Source organism: Lutjanus erythropterus, chromosome 10, assembly GCF_056507025.1.
Source record: "Lutjanus erythropterus isolate fLutEry1 chromosome 10, fLutEry1.hap2, whole genome shotgun sequence".
NCBI lineage: Eukaryota > Metazoa > Chordata > Actinopteri > Lutjaniformes > Lutjanidae > Lutjanus > Lutjanus erythropterus.
This window is the reverse complement of record NC_139326.1, coordinates 33,820,746-33,840,088: the sequence shown is the minus strand read 5'-3', so window position 1 is coordinate 33,840,088 and position 19,343 is coordinate 33,820,746. Positions and strand designations below refer to the sequence as shown.

At 39.9% G+C, this 19,343-nt stretch overlaps 1 protein-coding gene across 1 annotated transcript in view; it reads right to left on the bottom strand.

Moving 5' to 3' along the window:
* The window catches only part of sema4c (sema domain, immunoglobulin domain (Ig), transmembrane domain (TM) and short cytoplasmic domain, (semaphorin) 4C), a 136,998-nt gene that overhangs the window by 7,716 nt on the left and 109,939 nt on the right, over nt 1–19,343 (bottom strand). The window contains exons 10-14 of the mRNA XM_084729103.1: nt 15,698–15,873; nt 10,918–11,065; nt 10,190–10,403; nt 5,068–5,183; nt 1,472–1,629 (exon numbers count right to left, since the gene is read on the bottom strand). Of these exons, the coding sequence (XP_084585229.1) occupies nt 1,472–1,629; nt 5,068–5,183; nt 10,190–10,403; nt 10,918–11,065; nt 15,698–15,873 (812 nt within the window). The remainder of the gene's footprint in view (nt 1–1,471; nt 1,630–5,067; nt 5,184–10,189; nt 10,404–10,917; nt 11,066–15,697; nt 15,874–19,343) is intronic.

Genomic DNA, 19,343 nt, shown 5'->3' with positions numbered 1-19,343 from the left:
CGTGAGCTTTAAGTAAAGCATTATGAATGCTTAACTTATAATACCTTGTTATAAGTTGTCATGCATGATTATAACAATTTCTATAGTTTTATATAGCTCAAAAAAGCATTATGTCTTATGAATGTACTTATAATGCATTATAAATGTGAACCTTCATAAAAAGTGTGTTCAGCTCTGATAGTTTCGTTTCACAAGGCTGACCAGGAAAATCATGGAAAAAATCACTTTACTTAAAGCTCACAAAACCATGCTATAGTGCATTATTTATGTCTGTGAGACATTATTACGTTTCAGAAACTTTACTTTATACTTTTAAACTTCAAGAATTTATAGGCCATAGCCATAACTGGCTAAAGCTATGGTTGTTATAATGTGCTATGTAAACCAGGACTCAGATTCTTCTTCCAAACTATTACTTTGCCAAAAGCCTTATGAATGCTGAACTTATTATACATCATATCCACCACTTATGATACTTTATATCCTTTATGTACTTTGTTATGAGTTGTCATACATGTTTATAAAGATTTACAGAGTTGTCAAAAGCCCCATGAATGTACTGTAAGGTCTAATGAATGTGCTTATAATGCATTAGAGACATGACCTTCATAAAAAAGTGTGACTATAAATGTTTTTCAGTTCTTATATGCAGAGGGTCTCCTCTGACCACTTGTCAAAGTGATAGTTTTTGATTGATGACAACAGGAGGAAACAGCTAGCCTTACTTTGTCCAGTGGTAAAAAAAATTCACCTGCCAGCACCGCCAAAGCTCTCAAACGAACACTTTACAGCTCCTTTGTTTAATCTAACAAAAACCAAAATGTAAAACAACTGCAGTTTGACATGGGGTATACGTGCCAGACAGTTTCTTGGCCGGGAACAAGAGAGTTTGCTGGATTTACAGTTTGTTGTTTTTGTACTGATTAAATAAACAAGATATTGCTTGTTATTTTGTGAGGTTTTTTACCTTTGTTTGCAGAACTTTCACTTTTTATGCCAGTTTAGTTAACTGTCTCATGGCTTCAGCTTCATATGTAACAGGCAAAGAGTGGTACTGACCTTCTCATGTAATCCTCAGCAAAAGAGCAAATAAGCCTCTTTCCAAAAATGCTGAATTATTCCTTTTAGCGATAAGTTTAGCAGAGGGACATCCAGACATGTATGTTACAGAAGGTGGACCAGTGACATCACAGCATGTAAAACAGGAGGATGTTATGCAACAGCTTGAGGCTGAAAGTCTATAAACCCTGCTATGAAACCCACTTCAGTCCTGAGGAGCTGCCTTTGTCAGTATGTGTGTCAATGTAGAGTTTAAGGAGCACATAATACTCAAATACTGTGTCAGAGGCTTTTCAAATGTCAGAATGAGCAGCTCCTTTTTAAATGCTTATAGAAATCTGAAAAATACCAATATTGATTTCTGTCTAGGATACAGTATGAAGATATGGGTGCACATAGGTACTTGACTCACCCGCGGTGGAGGTCGATGCGGACGCAGGCCCGACCCTCGCTGTCCCATGCGCAGTAGGGATCCCTTGCGAGCAGACAGTCTGGCTGTGACTGATAGCGGCTGCAGTTGGCCAAGGGCAGCTGGAGAACCTCCGAGCGAGAGCCGATGTACACATACTTCTACAGATGTACAGAGAAGAAGAAGACAGAGAAAGAGGAAGACAAAGAGCAGGTCCAGCCATCAGCCAGAGACAGAAACCAGAGAGAGATGAAAACAAGAAGCAAGATAAACAGAGGGAGAGAGGGAGAGCGACTCAGTTAGGGGTTAGAGGAGATAATGGGATAATCACTCTCAATTACAATAACATTCACCCCCCCGACCCTCGTCCAATCCAATCTGGGGTGCGCTCTTTTCGCAAAAGCTCTTATAAAATGTCTGGTCGCGGCTAAGCCAGCATTAATGAGATAAGCAGTGGGCTTTAGTGCCGGGAACGCCCCGTCAAAACTGCATCGATTGGCGGACATGCCACCGCAGAGCCAGGGGGACGCGGCCGGCGTCGACACACAGGCTCAGCTGACAGGGCTGGGAGATTGAGAAAACAACAAGGGCAGAGGTTCAATTCCCCCGCTGCGGTGAAGGATTGTAATTACTGTTATTGTGAAGAGGGTTGTGGATTCATGAGGCGACACTTGATCTGAAAAAGGGCAGTGTTGATAAAAACATCTGCTGAGCGGCACCGGGCCAGTGGCACTGTGATGCGTGTTGTCAATGGATCTATGATTGTAAGTGTCTGGCAAAAAGAGCATTAACAGATCAGCAGAAGACAAAGTCCCTCTGGCATCGCTGAATACCAATGAACAAGTGATGCAACAGCAAAGCAAGCTAACAGAAACAAAACTATACTTTTGCGGGATGTGATCAGATGAACCACGCAATGTGCTGGCCATGCAGGAGATCGCCAAAAAAACTCTTAGCAACTTTTCCCCTGAGAGACCATTAAGACTTCTTATTTTTCAAAAAGACAGAAAACAATACAGTGAGGACTCCATGATGACAACATGCACATGGCTACACTTTACTATACTGACTGAGAGCAGCTGGGAGCTCAAACTTAAATGATCAAAAAAGTAGGACTACTTTCTTCTTATTAGAATCTGCGCTGCCCCAATTTATTGTATATGAAATACAGACATATATCCAGACAGATGATTCAACTGAAAATATTAGACTCTTTTCATAAAGCTGGGGTAGGTGGTACATTAAAACATGTTTCTGAAAAGGTTTTGAGTGAGAAATCAACACTGCTGGTTGGTTGTGTCTACAAGTGAATCCTAGGTTTGTTAGGGTTAGGGTTGGGATTAGGTTTAGGTTTGTTCATTGTACATATTGTACAAACTAATACAATCTGGGTAGGTTTAGGGACAGAGAACACTTGGTTAGGTTTGGGAAAGATCATAGTTTAGGTTAAAATTACCCTTGCAAGATCTTTCACAGGTCTGGGATTTCCCTCTAGACGCAAGAGCCAGAATGACAATCTCACTTTACAACTTAACAGTCACTAAAATATGTTTCTGACAACATTTTAAGCAAAAAAAAAAGGCCATGTATTAACATTATCTTCATCATATTTGATCAGCACTGCCTAGTTTGACAGTTTGTTCAGAGTTTTGTGAGCAGTGTGTGTTCAGATGAGACTTTTTCCAACCCAACTTTATTCAGTAAATGAAGCAAGCATTTGTTTTGGTGTGAGATGCTGTTGCTTTAGGGTAAATGTTGTGTAGACCACATTTAAACATAATATAATTGAAATTTTCTGAGAGAAAACTAGACTTCTGTTCCACGTCTTGGCTTCATTTTCAGGCTTTAGAAAATCTAGCCCGTGACAGGAGACTTCGGCCAAATCACAGATCGGTGAAATAAGTTTGTTCAGCTCATTTTGAAAACATCAGTATTTCACGACCTGAAAATTACACTCAACAATCCACCATGGTCAAGAAAACAATCCAAAGTTTTGGTAATTTGACAACCTAGGAAAGAAAGTTGCTTACTGCACCTTTAAAGGGGTGCAGTACTTACTTAAACCCCTTTGCCCCACACTTTTTTCACCAGAGTTTTTTTTTATCAGAACAGTTTCAGTCAACAATGCAACAATCCTGGCCACATTACACTGTTATTGGCCAGCTTTGCAGAGGTGAGAGAGTAATCTCGATTTGAACTGCTCTCTTAAACACTTTTTTTATCCATCTTTTAAACAGGGATGTTGCAGTTCATGGACAGTGTCTTAACCGTCGAGCCACAGGGTGCCCTGACAGCCAGCTTTTCCATCTGCAGTTTGAGTGTGGCTGCTGGTGAGATGGTGAAAACTGAGGAAACAGAAGCTGATGTCCTGACTTTTTGTTACTAATTTGTGTCTAGCTCCAAAAAGCCGGATGCATCCTTTCATTAGACTCTCGCTCTAGTCAGTTTCATATTTATAGCCTCAAATCATAACAGAAGTTATCCAAGGACATGTTTAACAGGGTTTTCTGTGGGTCTACAATGAATTTAAAATTTTAAAATGTCTTAAATACAACTTTGGTAGTTCTTAAAGATTATATTAGTAGTATTCACACTTTAGAAGCTAAAAACTGTGAATCTTCTTCATCTTGCTATTTCTCTATAATAAAGTAACACAAGAACAAAGAAAGGTGACACATGAATGAAAGTACTGTGTACCTGCTAGCATGTTATGGATTACAAACAATTAAAAATTGTGCAGAAAGGTTTTACTATATGACACCACAGCAGTTTGTTCCAATTTTACCTTATATCCTTTGAACTTGTCTTTGCCGATATGGTCAAAGAAAACTGTGTGTTTCCAAAAATCACAACCCAGTTGATCAAGATAACCCACAGACTTTGGACAGAAGGCAGACATTTCTATCGCCTGATATGTCCAAAACTCTGCAACTCACACCAAAAAATCTAGATGGATAAACACCACTACAGGCCAGGGGAAGAATATATTTTTGATTCTGGGTTAAAATGTCCTTTTAAACATTCTATGTGCTAGGCTCATCTATGCCAAAAAGAAATACAAATTTTGAAGTCGGTTAAAAGATGTCGCTGGGCAGCCTGTAAAAGTGACATATATTTACACCTGAAATTAGCTAATGTTAGCAAAATGCCAGCTAACTAGCTAGCTTATCTCCACCAGTCGCTAGCTAGATAGTTAGCTATCATTTTGCTAACATTAGCTAGCTGGTTTGCTCGCATTTTATGAACATTACCTAACATAAGACGTGATCCTATATCGCTTTTACAGAAAAACGAGAAAGTTGACCAAGGTACCAAGTTTGTTTAACTGTTATTAGAGCAGCAAGAGTTAGCAAGGGTCAATTCCCACCATAAGCAAGCAAAACACTCTGCAGTCTTTCCAATGAAAATGTGTTTTCTCAAAGCCATATTTAAGCTAACTCTGTTGACCTCATCAGGAGGAACTTGACAAAGCTCTACCAGAGCCACATAAAACATTATACAACTGTTTTCACTTGCTGAGAATGCAGTTCTATGTGTACTTATTCCCTGTGAAATACAAGTTCCTAGAAATTAGAGACCTGGTGTTCCCTTTCTCTTACCTTGGAGTGGGAAATGGTCAAGCTGTCCACTGGCTGGGCTGTCTCAAACAGCTGGATCTCTTCTATCACGTGGGCCTCGGAGCCAAGAATCACCACCCTCTGCAGCCAACCCTCAGCTGTAGCACACAGGAGAGGAAGAGGAAAGAGGATTCAGCTCACTTCGCTTCTGTTCAGTTCAGTCAAACTTTCAGTTCAAGTTCATCTAAGTGCAGCAGACTTTCTTTATCCCCTCATGGCATGCATAAAAACATAACTGATAGCTTCAGCACTTGACTGAGTCCCGAAAATATAAGCACACGCCTTTGACAGAAGGACAGCTCATTTAAATATCATTGATATGATATTAAAAAATATTTTCACACACACCTGTGACTGCACACCAGTTCATTTAAATAATAAAGATGTGGTATCATAAATTTACCCATGCACCTGTGACTGCATATCAGTCAATTTAAATATTAATGATGTGTAAACAAACACCTGTGACTGCACCGTATTTAACTTAAATATTAATGATGTGCTAACACATTCACAGAAACACACCTGTGACGGCATAGAAGTTCATTAAAATATTAATGGTGAGATATTATGATACACAAACCCGCTCCTTTGATGCCAGATTTAAATATTAAAACAAAAGCTGAAAATCATCACGTATTCTAGCGACCACATTCTTTAGCTGCCTACTGGCGGGACAAAAATTAACCTTAGACTGTAGACCTTTTTCACGACAGCCATATTTATATGAATTACAACGGTAAACACAGGTGTTACCAATAATACCAATTAAAGTCCCATCACATTTAACGTAGCAGAGCCTTTCCAGTGAGCCAACAGGCAGAATAGCAGCACGCTGACTTTGTTTGACCTGAATGGAACAGAACCTTAATTAGCACCTGTGTTTACCCTACGGTTTCATATCAATATGGCTGCCGTGAAAAAGGTCTATGGCTCTTTTAAGACTTAATGCTTAATTTTGACTTCACAGCAGGAAAAGCACAGGCAAATCTAATATTTATGATATTTGGGTTGCTCCTGTAAAGTCATGCTAGAGAGGCAAACTGCAAATAACAAGACCCAGGAACTGTAGTACCTAAGAATACGTCCTTGATAAATATTATTAATTACACCTTTGCTTTTCCTGTTATGATGTAAAAATTTCTGCTGTGAAAAGGGTATATGAAAGATAAAAAGAATGTAAGCTTGCTGGCACATGACAACATGTTGTCACTCCCAACTCGTCAAAAGCCATGTTTCCACTGCAGGAAGTTTTCCCTGGGACTAGGACCTCTGGAGGAAGTCAGAGTCTAAATTATGCTCCAGGGACATTACTTTACCCCATGAAAAAGACCCTTCTTTGGAGCTTGTACTTTTGAAAATTTTGAGAGTAGGGACTGCAGTAGTGGACATTTAAGACTGGTTGAGTATTTACAGAATTGTATTTTAGCCACTCTTTTTATAATTTGTTTAAAATCTGTAGTCACAAGTTATTGTTAATTGTGCACTGTGCTACTACATGCAAAGAATCACAGCTGTTGTCTTTTCATACAACAGCGGACTATGTTGCATAATCATTGTGGGCCTTTAGACTGCAATGGAAATGCAGACAACAGGAGGCATAGGAACCCTTGTTGCTTGAAAAGTAGTTCCTGGGACTAAAAGTTCTGGATACTTTTGGTAGAAATGCAACTAAATACAGCAGCTTGGTCAAACTATGACCTGCCACGCAACCTCACATCACTTTCACTTGCAAAGGGCCTTTTGGTTAAGTTAGCAAAAATAAATAGGCACTGTCTGGGTAGACTTTCAAAATAAAGGCACCAAAACTAATTGATTAGGTTTATGCAATGTGATGTAAGTTATATACATTATGGAAGTTAAAAATAAGTCAACATTGATTATTGGTGTCATGCATGAACAAATAGATGCTTGACCCATCCAGTTACGCCACCACCTCCATTCACTGACTTTCTAGCTCTTTATACTACATCACCTGACTTCGATGGCACATCAAACGTCTTATGCTAGAGGGGTACCTGCACTGTCGTACCTTGAAGCACAGGGGCACTGACCGAGCTGATGTATTTGATGCAATGGGAGGGCTGCATGAATAGAATAGCAACATAATGCACATAGCTACAGTGTCATCAGGTTGTCTGCAACTTTCATCAACTTCAATTTGTGAAACTTTCACACCAGCTGCAGTGAAACTTCATGCTACTCTGCAACTGAGAAATACAGAAAATGAAAAAGAAAACAGCTTCTCCTGCCAGAAACCTGCGGCTGCATTACTGAGCCGAGCCCAGCGCGGCTAGGAAGTGTCTGAAGGTGAATTTAAAAGAGTCCAGATGATGTTCTTGGCCTTTTTAGACCTTGGGCAACACTGGGTAACATTATCAGAGACATTTAGAGACAAGCGGTGTGTGGGGAGCTGATGCTGGAGGAGGAGGGAGACGAGATCCTGCGTTCCTTTCATGTAGGGCATTGTGAACAAGTTTAGATCCCCCTGTGATGAAAGGCGTTCGCGGCACAGCTGGTGGGGTGACCTTGATATGTGTGTGTGTGATTGTGTGAAAGTGCGTGTGTGTGTCTGGATGGAATAGTGTTACGTGCTGACATGTGCTTTCTTGTGTGGTCTCCTTGATTAAGAGACTGTCACGGATAATATGAAAAGCTAACCCGGTAGCCAACGGGAGGCTTGAGAAAAGGAAATACGTGTGCGCACACACTCTCTCTCACACACACATGGGGGCATAGTAAGCAGCAGGCATATCATCACACTCGCCTCTCGCAGCGTCAGGGACCAGTGTCGGCTAATCCCTCAATCCTGCAGCCTGGTTTTTCTGAAAAACAGTCTCGACAAGAGCTCCCTCTCCCTCTCTTTTCACATCAGCTGTCGCTATGCTGCAGCTAATAGCTAATCAAGCCCGCAGCCCAATTGGCACTATGAGCGCACGTCTGCCAAGGGCCCTGTTGAGTTTGTGCTGTGAAGCACGACAAGCGGGGATGACTGCACTTGGCTCAGAGAGTGCGAGCGTGTGTATCTCTGTGTGTGTGTGCATATATCAATTTGTGAATGTGCAACCATGTGTGTGTTGCTGAGTCCATGTGTGTGTCCGGGCTGGCCTCCCCGCTCGCCAGAAGAGAAGCCCTGAGTCCGCCGCTGTTGTCACACTGTCAGTTGCCACAGTCACTCTGTCGCTGCAGTGATCTGAATGGTAAGTAGTCCAGTCGCTCTCCATTCATGAGAGAGGCTGCATTCAAATTCACATTCCCTGGAATCCACTGTCAGATCTGTGTTATTCAAGATTAAGGCTCCGGGAGGGCCCGGTCGACTTCAGATCCTTGCCAGAACAGGACACCTGCATATGGGCCCGATGGCGACTGACTGGAGATATTAATTAAGTCGCGCATACGTCGACGTTTCCTTTGATGCATGAAGATGGATCTCAGCATGCAAATCAAGCGCTTAATTGAAACCCAGCTGAAGTCTGGCCAGATGGCATGTTGTTTTGTGCCACCATACCTAATGCCAGTACCTGTCCCTGTCTGCTGCCACGGCCTGTAAGCTCTCATCTCTTCAACAAATACACAAACACGCACTCAGCCACGATGGGGGAACAGGGGAGTATGAAGAAAGACTGTGTACCTAGGATGTATTTTCACTGCTGCATACAACAGGAGCAGTGCAAAATAACAGAAAACACATCATATATTGTATGATGCAATCTAATACAACAACCCTGTTAAACAAATATTAGTTCAGCTTGTAAGGCTTCATTTCCATATGTAGAGACTGTGTCATAAAGGTGATGATTCAACACTGTTTTTTTGTCCCAAAAAACTTACAAGAAAATTATTGTTATTACTGTACTAAGGCTTGATTAAGTGGTCTCATTTATGTAGAACATAACAAGTGCTGACACTGTAAACAGGTTAAATTGTCTTAATGTGTTAAATGTTACCATCTGAGATGTTGAATGGGAGTTGGAGCTTCAAGGTAGAATAAGTAGGGTTAGCTGGTTGCTGTTTTTAAATACACCAGAAAGGTATTTTCATTCCTAGGATGTCAGATACAGCATTTTAGGTTGGTAAGCACAGCAATGAGAAAAGTAAGCAGGTACAGGCAGAGGAGGGTGTGGTCTATGGGTGATGATCGAGGGGGATTATTTTTGTATGAGTCTTGCTTGTGCATTGTTTCATGCATAGCGTAAACTGCAGCACTTAAATAAGTTGAACAGTCAGTTAAGAGCTGGAGGCAAATGAAATCAAGTGCATTTGCTGACCAAATTAAAATCGAACCATTTTTAGTTTTTAATTTCCAGTTTTAAAAAATCACAATAAATTAAAGTGGCACCCAAGTATCATGATAGATGAGTCTGCACGACCAAAACAAACTGCAGAGGCCCTCACAGACCCTCATCATGCTGATGTGAAAAGTATAATATCATCTTAAGAGATAAAAGCAAATGAAATATCTGTTAAACTGTTAACAATACAAGTAATAGCAATTTCAGTTAGAGCTGGAGCATCAGAGGTGTTTGTGTGTGATTGTGAATAGTTGAAGTTGGTTTGTTATCAGAGACAGCAGTTGAAATGTCAGTTGGAGTATTTGAGCTGTCAGTTGAAAGGTAACAATTAGTTGAAATGTCAGTTGAAGCGCAGAGGCTGACGGCAGTTGATATGTCAGTTCAAGAGATGAAAGGACTTAATTTATCAGTGTAGCAAAGTGTAGAAATGGAAGCTACTGAAATTTCCCTTGAAGCTGAAGCACCAAAGAAGCGTGTGCACTGTGTCAGTAGGCTCAAGAGCTGAAGAGGGAGTGTATGGTATCAGTCTAGGATTCGAACATGCTATGCAATAAATACCAACGTAAAAATGTGAAAAGCTCTGAAAACAGCATGAAACCTGAATTGCGAATACTGAAAAGCCGTGTAAAGTATGAAGAAGCTGAATTAATATGACTGAGCACAAACTGTGGTAACTGGTTTAAAGTTCAAGTTAACTTTCCACCTGAAAGCATTTCTAACTTTTAGCATTTTTTAAACAATTTTTTCAGCTAAAACAACCAATTACACATCTTTTGTGGAAATAACAGGTGGAACCTTCATGTGTTTTGTACCTGTGCCGATGAAGAGCATGTTGTACGCTCGCTGGTCCAAGCCGTTGACCCGATCCACCGCCAGCCTCGTGAAATTGACGCCCTTGGTGAGCAGCAGGGGGCGTGCCAGAGCTTTGTCGTCCATCAGCGGGTGCTTTTTGGCAAAGTTGAGCGTGGCGTCAGGCAGCTGCAGAGAGCTGCTGTAGCCGTTCTCCCTGTCGGAGTTAGTTATACACTGCACCGCAAACAGAGGGCGGAGGGAAATGGATGGGGAAATGGAGGACGGAAAGGAACGGAGGGAAGGATGAAGGAAAGATTGAGTGGGCCAAGAACGGGGAAGAGAAAGAGAAGGAAATTTTTTTAGCTGCAGCTGGCACAGGTTGGCATGGCTAGTTGGCTTTGATATGACTGCCCTCCCTCCCTCCCTTTCAGTCCCCTTCTCCATCTTTCTTTGACTCAGGCTCTCACCTCCGCCTGCCATCACACCCCTTCCTCTGCTTCCTTTCCTTTCGTCCTGGATCATTACGTTCTTAGCTTTTCGTGTCGTGCCAGCTTTTGCTCTTTTCCACTTCCCTCGCTACAGTATCCCACACCACCCATTTCCCTCCCTCCCGCTTTCATGCAGCAGTTGACAAAAACAGGTGCCAAGGCCTCTACACTTTGGAACAACATTTTCTTGCTTTTCTGAAGTTGTCTGGAAATATTTGCATTTACAAAGCATCACATATCATATGCTCCCAGTTTCTTACCGATCCAGGCCGTGGGACAGGGACAGCACCGGTGTAGCGTCCCCACCATTGGGATGCCTCCCTGTACTCTTTGTAAAAGCCTTCCTTGAACACCTTCTTCACATCATTGATCTGGTACTGGCACACCGCTGACACGTCCACGTCACCCCTGAAAAATGGCGGTGAGGCAGTGAATTAGCAATGTGTGGAATGACAGTAAAAACTAAGAGACAAATTGCCTGTCATCCACTTGTGGAAAATGTGACTTCTCAGTAGCAAATAGCTTCTGAATGCAGCACAAGTGAGGCCAGACTAACAAGCAGGAGTGTGAGATATCCTAAACAGGACTGTATGGAGAAACATAACAATATATACACGTGTTACATCTTAAAAGCATGGAATATGAACTTGAAATGTTTACAATAGGCAAATATTGTCAAGGTGAGCAGATGTGCTTTTAAGCAATATTTTCAGTAACTCCATGGTAATCTTCTTGGTGTTCCACAAGGATCAAGTCTTGGTCCTTTATTATTTTGTTTACAACTTGATAAAATTAATGGTGATCATAATGCAAATTAAATGCTGATGACACTCATTTGTATTTTTCTGTACAGCCAGATGACTCTGACGCATCAAATCCCATTATAATTTGCTTTTAAGGCGTGGAACAATGGATGGGCAATCATTTGCTTAAATAACTGTTAATGAAGACAAAAAATAATGTTGTAATTGGTACAAGTGAACAGGGACAAAAGATTTTTTTAGCAAATGTGAGAACACATTGGAAAAAAAACTGTGTCACTCTTGATTCAGAGTTAGATTAAATCACATATAAACAGTGTTACAAAGATTGTCTTTTATCATCTAATAAATATTGCTAGACCCTACTTTATACTGGAAGATGCCAAAAAGACATCTCATGCTTTTGTATTTTCTTGCCTGGATTATGGTAATGCACTTCATCCAGAATTATTGAACCAAAAAAAATGATGCAGCTCATACAAATTCCAGCAGCCAGGGTTTTAACAAGAACCAGGAAAGGTGATCCCATTATTCCATTTTCAGCATCATTACTCTGAGGATTGATTTTAGGATTCTTTTACTTGTTTACAAGGCTCTTACTGGTTTCTGATTGCTAATCTTGAATATGTAACAAACCATCCTTTTAGGTTTCACCGTGTAGGCTTGTTAAAGGTTCAAAAAATGAACTGCAAAAAGATCGGCAACACGACCTTCTGTTTTTGTGCACCAAGGCTTTGAAACATACTTTAACCAAAGCACTTTGAGTTGCATTTTTGTATGAAAGGTGCTGTGTAAATATAATGAATTATTATTATTATCATAATCATCATTATTATTAACATTAAACACCACAGCCTGAACTGTCCTGAATGAGCTGAAATCATTTTGTGTGCTGACACATCTCCACTCTTTCTGCAGCGAAGCACGCTGATGCGCAAATTGATGTAGATGTAATACACTTCCTTGATAGGCCACTGAAATCAATCAGTTTGTGCTGTGCCTCAGGAAATGCATTTCATTTAATGGTAAGGTCGGGGGGTGTTGGATCTTCCAACCCAATTTTAGACCCCAAGTGGGACTGAAATTAGGTATTGACGCATGACCCAGACACATTAAATCATACTTGTGCTCCTCATCTCACAAATAGATTTGATTTCCATGCTCATTCACTGGAATGAAAACATCTTTTTTTTTATTTAGCCCTCAAACCGAGTCACTGAAATATTGATCCAATGACATATAGTCATAAAAAAAAACTTTTTACTCTAAGAAGTGACAAACACATTTCAGATTGCTTCTTCAGCAGGGTGACATGTCCTCAGGAAGGAGAAATTTTACAGTCTTATTGCAGTTATTTGTTGGAGGTACACAGCTCCAACTTTAGCAGTAAACGAAGAGTATACTACTACTGTAAAAAAAAAGCCCTCTTTTTAAAGCTGCAACAAGGAAAGAAGAAGCTGTGCCCATTAATTGAGTGCTCTTCCAGACTGGAACAGTGTTGTTAATGTGCAGCGGTGCGACAGGCTTCATAAGGTGAATGTCAAAACCCGAAGGGCAGCACTGACTTAGAGTATGGCTTGAACTATGGCTTTTTATTTAGCTCTCAAAGACAGTCACTTTCATGTTGATCTAAAGACATATAATCATAAAAAAGACAAGCTTTTACTCGACAAAATGACAAACACATTCCAGACTGCTTCTTTAGCAGAGTGACATGTACCCAGGAAAGAGAAAATTAACAGCCTTGTTGCAGGAATTTGTTGAACTGTTCATGGAGGCACACAGCTCCAAATTTAGCTCTAAATGGAGTGTGCACTAACACTGTAACATCTCAGTATTTTTTTTCAAAGGTCTAAACAGGAAAGCAGAGTTTGTGTCCATTAATTGCGTGCTTTTCCATTGTGGAACCGTGTTGTTAATGTGCAGCGGTGCCACAGGCTTCATAAGGTGAACGTCAAAAGCAGAGGACAGCACTGATGTCTTAGCAAGTTAAAAAGTTGGCCTATTCATTGAGATTATAGCTTGAACTCTGAGTCATCATTTACATAATGTCCAATTATCTTAATGTTATCTCTATCAAAGCCAGGGGGCTTTAAGGAATCCCCAGTGAGTCACACAGAGAAAAAGGATTAGGCGCTTTTTTTTTCCAGCAGCAGCAGGGACTCTGAATGAAGAAACAAAGCTTGAGGTTCAAAGCTGGTTCACTTTGTGATATGATATCTTACTGAAGAACACAAAAGAGTCACATCAAAGGGCATTACCCAGAGACGAAGAAAGTCTCTAACTTTCCTCCCAAAGAAAACCTCCTGCCCCTCGCTCCTATTCCTTTGTTGATAAGTACCTCATTAACACATTACAGTCAAGTAGTAGTCCAACACATGCCAATCTTTGTGCCACCAATAATACCACAATCACTTTCTAAAACTAAGTAGTCAACACCCTTAAAAATACCATATTGTAGTTTAATCATCACATTTGAAAAAAGTTTTCCCTCTAGTTACTTCAGGAGGAAAATGTCAGAAAAAAGTTTTATCCAACAGAGTTTTACCTTGAACAGAGTTTGTTTTCACTGATCATGTTCAAGAGATATAATTTACACTGTAGACCTGAAATAACCAAGGCTATTCTGCTCCCGTGAAGAAATAAATTAGTCAGGTCGTGACACTCAAATTGGAAGGTGTGATAAATGATGAGTTATCTGAATAATCTGAATTATGCTAGGTTAAAAATTGACCGGTGCAATACTGGTGTTAACTTAATATGTGCTGCAATCCACTGCAAGTCAGAAGTTGATTGTTCCCAAATTGCAGTCTAAGAACATCCCAGTGCATGTGCTCAGGAAAACAAGGAGACAGCAAACTGATGTTTGCATGGAAAGTTCTGAAGTTCACAAGCTTTTGCAGCAGCCGATCTAAAGGTGCAGTGAGTAATTCTGGAGAAAGACAGGTGATTGTTGAGTCTCATTCCCAGGTTGTGAAATATTGATGTTTAGGAAATGAGACAACAATCAGCTCTCTTAGTGACTTTTGATTGGCCAGAGTCTTCCGTCACAAGCAAGATTTTTTTTAATCCTGAGGAGGAAGAGAAGTCTAGTCTCTCTCAGACCATTTGAATTACATTACAAACTGCCTACCCCAGGTTTGAGGGGAAGGAAACATTAAAAGAGATGGGAGGAGTAGGATAGTGCTGCATACTCACAGAGATTTCCATCAAGCCCAAGTCAACTGAATGGAGCGGCATATTGCCGTGATGTGATGTCCGGTGCATTAATGCTGGTGAACTTGGGCGAGATGGATCCTGAGTTTACGATTTGGAATTCTTACTTGAATGATCATTCAACTGCACTTGTCCATGACGGAGATGTTTTGTTTCTGAGTTCTGAGTACAATCGATTGCAATCAGGTGTTTGGGACTAGAGTTGATCGGATCCAATATCAGTACTGGGGGCCAATACTGACATGAGTCATTCATTGATTTATGGATTAATGTCACCGATCCATGCAGATTTCTTGGTATTATGTTTCTGTGAGTTAGAAATATTATGCCAGGTTGTCGTTCAACACAAGGAATGCGAACCCCAAAACACCATAGTGAATTATAGTTAGAGTGGAGAAATATACTAGCCACCTCTCAAATGGTTAAAACTATAAACCAACACCAAAAATGACAATTACTAACATAAAACCCACTGTTAAAAAACATCACAAGCCACATTCCTACAATGGTCGGAGGATGTCATCACACAAGCCAAAGGCTCTGAAGCATGAATTTAGGGAAGATAAACACTACGACAACCTTTCCAGACGGTGAATTGGATCAGAACTAAAAAAAAAAAAAAAAAAAAAAAAGTGGATCTGTGCATCTCTAGTTTTGATCAAGAGCAGAGGAGCTAAATGAATAAGTCTGATTCTGTTCATCAAATGGGTTTAATATCATCTGAAACAACATTAGCTCCATGTGAAATTAAATCACTAATGAAACCAATAACACATATTCAAGCACACTTGAGTTGTATCCACTCACATTACTGTCAGTTATGTTGAAGGCCCGATCGTACAGCAAAATACCTAATCACATAAAGTACATAATTAGAGCCATCATATCAGAGCGACTGGCTGACCCATGATTTTATAAAAAGCAGAGTAACTGACATGTTGATGTGGTGTCTCGCCCTGACCGATGATGGCACATGTAGTAATTAAGTCACATTTATCTGAGGATGGACTGAAATTGAGCTATCGACAGTCTCCGTTACACAGTGCCCGCCGCTCTGACTCACCACTGGGCGTGGAAGATGCCGTAAAAGGTGGTTCCCCGCCAGTCCTGGCCCGGCAGCGTGAAGACGGCCCTCAGGTTGTTGAAGGAGACGTGACGCTCGGGGAGGGAGCACTCCAGCCGGGCTTTCTGGAAGGTAGTCCACTTCTTCTGCAGGGTCCTGGTGCCACCCAGATCCCCCTGAGAGAAGACAAATGAGGTCTTATCAATGGCTGATATCAGCTGATTATATATCAGTTATTTTGTATTTATTAAAGACACTTCAATGTTTGAGCTTCACTGTACAGAATGGTGTATGTGCAGAGTTTGACACTTGAAAATCTGTTTTCAAGTGGGATGTGGAAACCTCAAATTTATACATACACCAAAAATTGACTTTTTAGTTACAGTTCAGTTTACACCTTCAGGGTTCCAGACTAACTTTTTCCACTTAGCACCAGTGTTCCCTTCTGAATTTTAGGAGCACCAGCACAAAATTTAGGAGCAGCATCAAAAATCTAAATGCAAATCCATGGGACCCTAAGCGTATTTGCAAGCCATGCTAGTGTTTCTAGTTATTGTAAAATTTAGTTGCACTTTCTCCAAATATGGTTGCAAAATGTGACTAAATGGTGGCATTCTGAAGCCCTGGTCTTGTTTCAAACGGCTGAAAAAATGAGAAAAGAACAAATGAAATTAATGACAAATAAATTAAAATAAATAATAATGCATTTCAAGATTTTTTAATGAGGTAATTCAAGTTTCCCCATGACGCACTGCTCTGTTCTGTGCATATATATCCAAGAACAACTTTACAGCAGCAGAAACTCTATTTTTTGGGCTTGTAGTGTTTTAACTTCATGTGAAATACAGGGGGTCTTGGGGGGTCACTTGAGACCCCCTGAAAGTCTGAACAGCAAAACTTTAAAGGTCTCTGGAAAAATCTTTAAAAAATGATTTTCTTCTTGCAATTGTCACTAAAACGTCTTTCATGTCTAGTATTCATGATTAAAATTGAAAAATATTTATTCACAAATATGAATACTGCTGGAACTGCTACCTCCGTGACCCGACTTCAGATAAGTGGTTGAAGATGAATGGATGGATGAAATATTGTTGCAGAACTTTTCTCAACCTTGTTTTTTTTTTTTTTTTCTGCTTTGGCTTGGTTGTACTTAATACAGACTCTATACTGTGCATTACTGTATATTAGGCGTTGATTCTGTGTGATTGAACCCACACACTTGTTTCACTGAAGTGTACGGTAGGGTGTGGTCAGTACACTATGACATCACAGGGTGATGGGTGTGGCTACAGGTGCACCAGAGCGCACTTCTGACCACACCAGCAGAACAGACTTTAAAGAGGACGCCTGCTTGCTTTATTACACTCCTGCTGCTGCTTTTTGTTGCACTTCAAGAGCCTCACCTTCACCTCATGCATTACAAATACCAGCTCTGCACATATTGTACTGTACCTTTACTGTATCTACATAATCATAAACTTCCTACAAAAGCTTCTTCAAGTACATGTAGACCCTGACATGCTCATGCTTGAATTGCAGGATAAAGATAATAACAACAATATTCAGGTATAAAATAAACATTGCATTATATACATATATATATGTGTGTAGTTTCTTTATAGAGTAATCTGTGGGCTCCAAAGGCCTGTCTGCCAGACACGTCTAATTCTATAATCCTCAGTGATTGCAGAAGCTGTAAAAAAGGAATTAAAAAATGCAAATGCTCATATTATAGCAGTGAGATACACACATTGAGCTTCTGCTGCAATAGAAAAATCAGCAGAATGCACCAAATTATTCATTGCTCTAGTACACATCATGTGTGAGCATCTGTTTCTAATTCCATTCAAAGGACTTTATTGTTCATCACCGCACAGACATTAAAGGGCACTTCCCATAAAACAGCACATAATATATTGTACACTTAATTACACACATCTCCTCAGACTGTTAACAATCTGTCTCTATTTTTTGGTTTAAATGTTAGTCAGATGATAATGCTGCATGTGACAACATGACACTAAGCTTTCAATTTGCTATGACTTCCCTGATACAGGCTTAAAACTCTATTTTGCACTTTGCTTAGCACTTAAAATTATAATTATTTATAATGTTGTATTTTATTTGATTTTATGCAGTTTGTGCTTGTTATGTTATGCATTCTATTCTGATCCTAATTTTCATCTTTTACTATTATTATTATGTTTGTGTTATTTTCCATCCGTTCCCTTATTTTAATAACTCGCTTTTAAAAAATTATTTCTTTTGAACATTTCTAAATGAAATAAAATATATTATTTTACCTTAATTACGGCATTCTATTCCTATTTTTTAGTTTTAGTTCTGTCTTTTTAACGTGCACCTGGTGCATGTAATTTCTGTGTTTTTATGCACTTGTAGCAACATTTCCTCTATGAACAGTGCTATAAAATAAAAGTTTTCATTGTTATGATTAAACTGTTGTTTTGCATTAGCAAAGGAAAAAAAAAAAGGAATTGCTGTGTAAAGTCTCACTGAAAGACTCTCCTCACAAAGAGAAGCACCTCTGATGTTTGGCCATAATCACTGTGGTATATCAAATCTAATCACTTATCCTAACGAGGTCATTAATTAAGCAAATGAATGCATTAATTGCCAAATTGCTCTATGTTAATGTAATTGTCTTCACACGACACAACGTTAGTAAACTGGTTCTTGAGCTGAATTCATTTGCTCTTGCTGTGGTTGGTCAAATTAAATCACAGCACAGGAGCCTTTTCTTTGCACTTTATTCTGGTATTAATGTTTAAAGCACTGTTTCTTTGACAATATCTTTTATTATATGTATTGGATCATGTCTGATACAGGACACCACCTTGCACCGCGTAGCCTGGGTGAGCCCCTAATTTGTTACGTTTCCCCAATTTGTTATTAACTCTCCAGCTTAATCTAAAGTTACTTGACAATTAATCTAAAGTTACTTGACAATTAATCTAAAGTTACTTGACAATTGGATGGATGCATTATTTTTGGAAGTTCAGTGATGACAAAATGTGAACAGAAATCTGTCCTCAAGTTGACATATAAGTGTGAAGATTCATAGATATAAAAAACATCAGAGCATTGGTGATCTTTTGAGTCTTCTTGAGAAGCAGACTCATGGACTTCGAGTCTAAGTCTGCATGGGCTTTGGGCTGGCCCTCTGTCAAATTGTCAAGTCTATGAGGGCTCTCTTGCAGACATTTTGAACCCTTTATGCCCTTTATTTCTTCAGTCTATGCCTGAGGGGATACGCACAGCTCATAGCGATGTGAGGTTAAACACGGGGTTATGAGGAGAAGCCCGGGAGTATAAAGAAAAAAATACAGTAAACAAACATGGAAGGAGCAACTGCATGAAAAAAGAATTTTATATGTAAGTATATGATGCTATTTTGAGAAAAAACAAGTAAACTGACGATCTGACAGTCTCAGTGATGCAAGAGCCAGTCCCTTAAGGGCCTTGGCTGTGACAAAAATAAAAACGTAAAATAATAAATCTCAAACCCACATTTGTGTGGCAAGTGGGCATCATCAAGGTAATGTGATCACAAAGTGTCGTCCCTTTCCAATTTCCATTTCGGGCCCTTGCAGTCTCTTGCACTTAACAGGTGACGTCAACTAATTCC